This window comes from Chenopodium album, chromosome 21 (assembly GCF_948465745.1).
Source record: "Chenopodium album chromosome 21, dcCheAlbu1.1, whole genome shotgun sequence".
Taxonomy (NCBI): domain Eukaryota; kingdom Viridiplantae; phylum Streptophyta; class Magnoliopsida; order Caryophyllales; family Amaranthaceae; genus Chenopodium; species Chenopodium album.
In genome coordinates, this window is record NC_137854.1 from 7,736,385 (window position 1) to 7,745,187 (window position 8,803).

Here is an 8,803-nt window from a genome sequence, read left to right on the forward strand (position 1 = left end):
TTATATATGAGTTGACAAAAATTTAGATAGTACTAAAAGGTTTAAAAGGCTTTAATGCGAAGGGTAGCAGGATCAAAGATCCTGGCAATCACAGTATTTACGACTACCATTTTGGGATGGAACGAGTATGTGAATTGTGAATATGTGTATAATATTTACGAGACTAGAGAAAGACCCTTTATTGGTACCTTTCTGATATAGAACCTCAAACCCTGTCCCCTGCCCCCAGGCCCCAACCCCTTTCCTATACACTAAAGACTCTAGCCTAGGAATGCTGTCCTGCACCCTGTGGAATAACGTGTGCGAACATGTTAAGATTATGGTCTCTGTGATATCATCACTACCCTTTCTAGCTCCTAGAAGACCTGCTGAAATATACTTAGTGATATTTTGGGTTAATGAAATCCACATGAGAGAGAGTGGTGTGGCTCGGTAAGAGCATACCTCGAACTCCATAAGTAATTCCAGGCTTGACTTCTCATCTATTCACAGGCTGCTGACTATCATGGTTCTTCTGAAGTAGGAAAACTGAGTGGCTTACCTTCATTACATGTGAATATTCACATTAGGATTTTTTTTTTTTTTCGGGGGTGGGGGAAGGGGGTTGTTCAAAACTTCAAATAGCTAAAATCATGCTAATGTCTTCAGCAAATGGACAATTGAATTATACACTTGATTATTGGTAACAATATTACAGCTGAGAAGAGGCCAAAACTTCCAAAAACAAATGATTGGCCAGTTCAACAACAAGGAACTTGTAGAAAAAATAAAGCACATGACATCAGTAATTTTTTTTAGTATAAAAAAAAAATCACAATATGGCTACCAAACTTTTGACTATAAAAATTGTATAAATTTTTCAAACATTAATATCCGTACGTTTTGTTTTAGTATAACTGAGCTCTGCAGCACTGGACAGATTATATCGAGGCACATTATTGACTTCTGGGGTCAACATTGGCCGCTGCGGATAGAGTGTGGGTGGAGGAGTAAGGTTGTGTTGAGCCGGCAAGGGAGGAAGCACATTGTACTTGTAAGGATCCCCGCTTAAACTGCAAGAAGAAACAAGTTACTATACATTTGATCTGGTCTACATAGAACAAATGCCAAACAAGTTTCAAGTTTCAGCATTAAAAATCTATCTAATATAAAATTATAAAATCCTCTGCTCAAGTAAATATTGTCGTTTTTCTTAAAACCACCAAATTTCCGGCTGTAAGGATTAAATCAAAGTTACATGAAATGCTTCATTCATAAAACATAGCTCCGGCAACAAGTTAGCAATTGCAACTCAGATATTGTCATTTTTCCATAGATCATCAAAATAGTATCCAATATGAAATTCAAGCAAGAGGTGGATTTACCTCCAAAGATTATATTTCATCAAAAAAAATCACATTACTACCTCCTTACATTGAAGAAAACATGATTTCACTACAATATCCTTCAACAAAGTCGTGGCACACCTACCCTCTCCCAAACTTCATTTAGGTAGAGGGCATTCAGCCATTACTACCTCTGTACCTCATTTCTTTAAAAATGGACAATCTTTTAAGAACAGCCCAAAAAGGAAAACAAGGCAATATTTCATAGTCTAATTATGGTTTGGCCATTTATATCATATGGTGGCCTAATAAATGGAATATGAAGAATTTTAGTCATGAGTGCTAATCTACTTCATGCTTCAGTTTTGTTGACCAACTGTGGGCACTCTACTGACTGAAGATCGAAACAACATTATAGCTTACAATCTTACATGTTAAAAATCAACAAAAAAATTCTTATATTCCTGGTAAAGGAAATTCCACTTTTAAGGTCACACACCTTGCACATGCTTGTTTTGTCCAAGTTTCAACTACAGCTGATTTTTGATGGAGTTGAACTCAAATTATCAATACAAACTCTCAATATATCAGATGTCTCCGAAGAGACTACAAACTCTCAATATATTAAAACTCTGCAATTAGATTTTTGCAATTTATAAGGTATCCTATGTCATACTACATCAACTTTTTACAAGTCAAATGAACATAAGTCAAATGTCATATGTGCACTTTATTAGGTATCCTATGTCATTTTTGAACTTTGTGATGAACACATTAATAGCCTGAAATAGAGCCTCTAAATTTGCCATTGGCCTTAAGAGAAGAAGGTTTATTCTTGGTCAAAATCAACTGAAGTAATTAAGGAATAGCATTAGAATGTCTCCAAATAGGTTAGGTAATTTAATAACTTGGCTGCTTGGGTAATTAAACTCTCTCCAAATTTTTGAATCGTTCCATATTACCTTTTGTACTAAAAAATCACAACTTATATAGACCATATTTTTCTAGAAATAATTATTAAAAATCAAAAATCGTACAATTCCTTGTGACAATTCATGTTAGCCGACCCCAAATCATTTTTGGGACAAAGGCTTTGTTGTTGTATATTTTAGAAAATCAAATTTTATAATATACGGAGTACGATATTATTGGATTTGTCTCAGCTATATTTAAAATATACCAACTTTTGTACAAATTTTTACTGTTAAAAAACAGAGGGAGTATTACCTTTAGAGCATAGCACAAACCAAAAAAAAATAAGAGAGAGAGAGGTGGATTCACTATTGCACTGATCACATGTCCTAAGAAAGCAAAAGTTAAAGGAAAATGCTATACATAGCCCTTAGGGCTACATATAAGCATTTAATTTACTCTAGAAAATTGTTTAAATTTAGAAAATCATGACAAAAAACACACTAATTACACCGATTTGCGCGTGTGTTTGTCATGAATTCCTAAGGTTATACATTTTTCAAGAGTAAATTTAATGCTTATATATAGCCCTTAGGGCTATGTGCCTATGTATAGCATTACCCATAATAAAAGGACGAAGGGAGTACATAAAGTAGGATGACTAAAAAATACCTTGTACGGCTTATGGATTGATCGTTGCTGCTTGTTATTTCATCAGATGATTGAAATGATCTCTGAATCGGTGAAATTGACCATGGATTTGATGGGGGTAATTGATCTGAAAAATATCTCCTTCTTATCAACTGTAGAAACAAATGTTTGACAACATAAGCAACAGTGTCCAGTCCAGAAATAGGATAAGTGAGTATACTCTCCAGAAAGCCTACAGAATTTAGAGACAAACCATGCGGAAAAACTTCGTTACAGCTTCTTTATCAAACCTCGCTTCTTTGGCAGCCTGCACAAATAATAAAATGTATTTCAATATGTATTAACTAATGGGAAGTCACAGGAAGGTAAAGCAAAGAAGTTCAGTAATTCCAACAAATTTTAACAGATCATGCCAAAATATCAGAACCTATTCAAAAATTACAATAGTACCCCCTAACAAAGTAACAAATACAATAAAAGATTAGCAAAAGAATGACAGTCTAGCAACTTGTTACAAGTTCACTAGAATGGAGAGTGCCTTTTGCACAGAATCGCCCCACACAAGAAAAAAATTCTGCTTTTACCAATTCAGCAGTTAAATCATTACATCATCTAAACCAAAAAATAAGAACTTGCAAACCCCTAAATAGCCCATCAAATTTACCAGCACCATGGGATAATAACTCTCTTCATGATTTTAAATGGAATTTCAGTACTTTGTTTAATATTAGTTTCCATAAAAGAAGGATGACAGCTACACCCCTCCCCCCTGAGAAAGCTCTCTATGTCTGAAATACTCCGTAACTAGACTACAAGAGGATCAGAAAGTTACAATAACTTACAAACCACTCAACCAAAAATGAGAAGCTGAAAGGCGAAAACCCCCCACCTCATTGGCTCATTCATCCCCTCCAAAAAATATAAAAAATAAGAAATGATTAAAATAATGATGGCAGCCCATGGAGCCAGACAACCAGCAATATAATTAAGGATATGTGTGGAGACTAATCCAGTGATAACTACATGGAGGCAGACCTTTGTTCCACAAAATCAAGGACTAAGACTTTGTTGAGATTGCATTTAGCTTAACAAGCAAAGCCAGTATGTTCTGATTATCTAGCCCATGTGTATAGAAATAGGAAATGTGAAGAGGGAGACCTTTGTTCCACAAAATCAAGGACTAAGACTTTGTTGAGATTGCATTTAGCTTGACAAGCAAAGTCAGGATGTTCTGATTATCTAGCCCATGTGCATTGAAATAGGAAATGTGAAGAGGGAATGTCAAAGAAGAAACTGAACAGTCATTATAACACTAAACAAGTTCTCAAGGCTTTTCATCTGAAAATCTGAATTGTTATTGGCTTTATCAACTTGGTCATTGAAATTTCACTATCCAAATTAAACAACTACTAAGATTTCTAGCTAAAATGAGGTAGATACAACTCATACAATGTCTTTACCTATCCAAGATCTTAGTATCTTCAACTCAAAGTGTTACTGTATGACGAGATGTTGACTATAATTTGATCAAGTTTATAAATTTTCAAGGATTAATTCTTCTTTATCAAACTTTCAAGTAGATACTAGCCACTAGCCAGCCATTCCTTTATAAGAGAGTTGGAAAGATAGTAAGTCAATAATTCAATATATGCTGAACAAAAGGATAGAGATAATTATTGAAAGCAGTCTTCTAACTAAAGCAAAAAAAAAAAAAAAAGGTTGACCTTGAAACTCTAAAGAATTAGGGAAACCAATCTTACAGCTAACAATGCTCCATTGCCTGGGAAACTCTCAGTCAGTGGCAATTCCTCGCTTGGCGGAAGAAGCCCCTGCTTCTCAACCCATTGCCGAGCCACATCCACAAGATTACCACTGCTTCCTTGAGTACCTTCTTTTGCTGCAATATCTGCTTTATTACTGACAACAATGTATGGGACAGGAAGGCCGCCAGGACCTCCAACCCCCATTGGAGCAGAGAACGTCCCAACTGCTGCAATTTCTGCAGCCCACTTATGCAAACTTGTTTTTGTTCTCCGTTGTGAAAGATCATAAACAAAAATGACACCTGCATATAAAGTTTTGACACAGTGAAAGAAGATACCAACAAATACTACTGATAATGGTTCAATAAATCACTATTTTGAGGACAGTTGTCCAATTGAAGGGATTCAGAAACTATGTAAGACCTCAATCAGAATGAAGACCACTTAATATTGCCTTTTTTTTTAGTCTGTTTGTGATTGTTCATTGAAGTTAGTCTTCGGATTAAATTTTCTTTATAGACAAAAATCCCAATCCAAGTTTACATTCTTTCTATTATTTGAAAATTTTAAACTCAAACGTATTAGACATAAGACTTTACAAGTTACATTCACCAGTCCTCATCAATTACACTATCCCCAAAATTCTTTTACAATTCAATATCTAGAGAATGACATTGTCCTCGGCTCATGAGACATGACTGTTCTTTACATAGGCCATGGCTCGTGACTTACTGAGGAAACTCATATTTTCGAAGTATTGAAAAAGTATAAAACATGCATATTATTAGATATCCGATTAATATATGTGGAGGGAGCCCCAGTTTCTCAAAATGAGAAACAAAAAATTGTTTCTCAAGGGGTTACTAAGTAATCTCAACTAATTAATGAAGGACAAATATGTAATTTGCTTTGTACTTGAATTAACTTCATGAACTCTAGTTAACTTGCATCACTCACACCGTCAATAATCATCCTTCTTCTTCCTCCTTCCTCCTTTCTCTTTCCTCCCCCATTGAAGCTCACATCAAAGGGCCAACACCATAGAAGACGATGGCATTGAACTATTGAAGATGACCCCATCCGACACTGATATAAACGAAAAACCCTAGAAAAAAGGGTGAAATTAAGGGCATAGTCAACCCCAAAGAGTAAGGGTGACCATGTCCTCCATTGAAGCTAAGCTTGAAACTTGATTTCCTCCATACTAAGTTTCTGAAAATCTCTCCATCACTAAATTTCTGAATTTTCCTTATCATTCAAAACATCAAATTGGAGCTCATAAACCAAATCGACACTTTAACATTAGATGTGAAGCTGCTCGTATCTCGACCTCATCTGTCTCCCCACTACGAAATTTGACCAAAAAAATTAACACTTTGGTTTTATGCCATTAACGTTGTTCAATGTTGCAATAGTAGACTGGTTGGGTTGTTTAACCCAAGGTTAGGGGCCAGCTGTGTTTTTTTGTATATTTTAATATTTGTCACGGTACCCAAAGCAAGTTAATTACAAAAAATGCCACTTGAGAAACATATATTGTTTCTCATTCTGATAAACTTGAATTTGCTCAATAACTGTGACTTTTATTTCCATGCGGGAGCATCATTGATTAAGCAGAAGTTCGTCTATATTATGTTGCAGCATGAGAACTTACAAGTAAAGGTTGTAGAGTACTTATTCACTAATTATTATGTACAGATATGTAGCTACTTAAGGTTATCTAAATTTGTCAAATTGATACCTAACAAACAGTAACCTCAAGAAGGTATACTCCTCATACTTAAGCAGACAGTGATTACAGAAGCTTTAGATTTCATCATCCACCAACAATATTGACAGTTACATACAAATTTAAATTTAAGGATCTACAATGCTCATAAAATCAATGGTGCAATCCACACCTCAAAAGGCCAAGAACCATATCATTGCAATAAAATATTTAGGTCTTAACCACTGTGTAAAGGGAAACTTCGTCACTTATCTACGTTACAGGTACAATAAACATAAAAGAAATTACAACCTAAAAGCCACCCTTGCATAAAACCACTAGTCCGCTAATTACCCCTCATGCATGTTCTCGTCAACTAAAGAAAATATTTCATCACTAAAATATAAAAAAGCATTAGTTAACCATCTTACCATTAATTTGGGTGTAGAAAAGCGATCGACAGTCTTTATAACGCTCATGGCCTGAGATATCCCATAATTCAACAAAAAAATCTCTTTCACCATCACCTTTAATGCTATTTGAGGAACTACTAGGGCTTCCATAAGTAATGTGCTGAAGGCAAAAAAAGAGTAAAACATCATCAACTAGCTCGGTAATTGTTTCAAATTGCACAACAAATGCACCAGGAAACTTGAAGTAACCTTCACATTAACTGAACATCCAATTGTTCGAGAAGGACGAGTGACTGTAGAACCTTTGGTGATTAATTGTACAAGAGAAGTTTTTCCCACGCCTGCCCCAAAAGAAAAAAAATGTGTCAGTACAAAAATAAATAAACCAATTTACAAAGTAGCCCTAGACATTAATACAACTATGCACTACTGCACTAGAACTAAAATCGTTCAAATGATCAAATCAGAGAAAAATCAGAGAAGACTAATATACTCATATTAAGCACTGCCAATAGTGCTAGTGCCACTACAAAATAAATTTAGTCAGCTTTAAAGGCAAGATGGTGCAAGCATTACTCAGATATAGAGTTATTACTACATGTATAACAAAACAATAGGAGACATCAGCTTTGTTTGATTTGCAAAGGAGATAAAAAGATTGCAACAATTTGATTCCTGGATTCATATGAATTTGTACAGCTTACAACTTACACAACTAAACAATTATGAACAGCCAATTGTAACACAAACCCAGAAGGCGATAATAGAGCAAAGAAGCCACTATCATCAAACAACCTTCCAAACACAAGACCACACATAACACATTAATCATGTACCTCACTCAACACTTATTAAAATGCCATAAACATAATGCTACCATAAGCAAATATGCCATAATTTCATCAAAACTTCTATTGTTCAAATCCTAACCACCCCATTACAATCCAGCCCTAGTTAGTTAATTCACCATTCCGGTAGTTCGAAATACTCAAATTATAAATCAACAAACTAATTTTCATCATTCTCATCATCTAGATCATCATAATCAGCTCAAATCACCAATTTAACATATAAGCAACTATATGAATCAAATTCTCAAATCACTGCAACATTATGATAGATAATATACAGATCATAATCAAATAAAGCATCATATGAAGATTATATCAAATGAAACATCATAAATTGATTATCTATAAATGGAAAAAAGAATACCTGAATCTCCAACTACAAGAACTCGGACCTGCCCACAAAGTGAAAGTGGCCCACCATTTTGCTCCTTGTTATTATCTCTCTCCCTATCCCTCCAGAACATCATCTCCCAAAAAATTTAACAAATACCCTTTTGATGTTTTTCAATCATACATCAAATTTAGCTCCCATTAAACGCAATGTAGGATTTTTGGTATAACAAAACCCCAAGAACAAATTCCTCTGATTATCGATTAAATGCTTAAAAATCTGGAAACCCAATAAATCCCAGAAAATGAAATTGCATAAAGTACTGATGCAATGGTGCAAAATACTTAATACCCAGTTCAAGAAATCACTGTGAAAAATGACACAGATCTGGGTAGATGTGAAATTGTGATGAATTTGGGAATAAAATAAAAGTAATGGAGTATTACAAAGGTAAACGCCAGCAAAGGGTGGTGGATGGAAGATCAAAAACACACACTCAGAAGAAGAGAAAGAGACAGCGAGGAAGGGGAGAAAAAGGAAAGCGTTGGAAACTGAAAAACTGTCTTGGCAATGTGGCGGTGTATGTCACGCTGCTATTCGGTTGAGTATTGAGTAATTTTCGAGTTCATTACTCTTTCCGTCCCTAAATCTTTTTTTTTTTCTCACCCGCTTCATCTTTTGGCCTGTGGAGGGTCAAATACTAGGGTCCTTCATATCAAGTGTAACCTCAATCACCACTACACTAATGAACAATTGATCACAGAGTACTCCATTGCAAATACAATATTTGAGTCAAAATTTTAAGAATTGACCCATAAAGTATTCCGTTCACTTTTAGTTACAACGTTT

The 8,803-nt window shown here is 35.0% G+C and overlaps 1 protein-coding gene across 1 annotated transcript; it reads right to left on the bottom strand.

Moving 5' to 3' along the window:
• Positions 1-643: 643 nt before the first annotated feature.
• Positions 644-8,531, bottom strand: LOC145602239 (small GTPase LIP1-like). The gene is made up of 7 exons (XM_081658414.1): positions 7,988-8,531; positions 7,022-7,113; positions 6,791-6,932; positions 4,649-4,953; positions 3,142-3,195; positions 2,910-3,040; positions 644-1,052 (listed from the first exon to the last, which is right to left on the bottom strand). The coding sequence occupies exons 1-7, from the start codon at positions 8,088-8,090 to the stop codon at positions 860-862; spliced, it is 1,020 nt and encodes a 339-aa protein (XP_081514540.1). The 5' UTR covers positions 8,091-8,531; the 3' UTR covers positions 644-859.
• Positions 8,532-8,803: the final 272 nt, after the last annotated feature.

What these genes read in the sequence shown, in the direction of transcription:
- LOC145602239 (XM_081658414.1), bottom strand. Translation starts at nt 8,090, where the DNA reads ATGATGTTCTGGAGGGATAGGGAGAGAGATAATAACAAGGAGCAAAAT. An exon ending in TCTTGTAGTTGGAGATTCAG is followed by an intron (nt 7,114 to 7,987) that starts GTATTCTTTTTT and finishes CTTTTGGGGCAG; the next exon opens with GCGTGGGAAAAACTTCTCTT. An exon ending in GATGTTCAGTTAATGTGAAG is followed by an intron (nt 6,933 to 7,021) that starts GTTACTTCAAGT and finishes TTTTGCCTTCAG; the next exon opens with CACATTACTTATGGAAGCCC.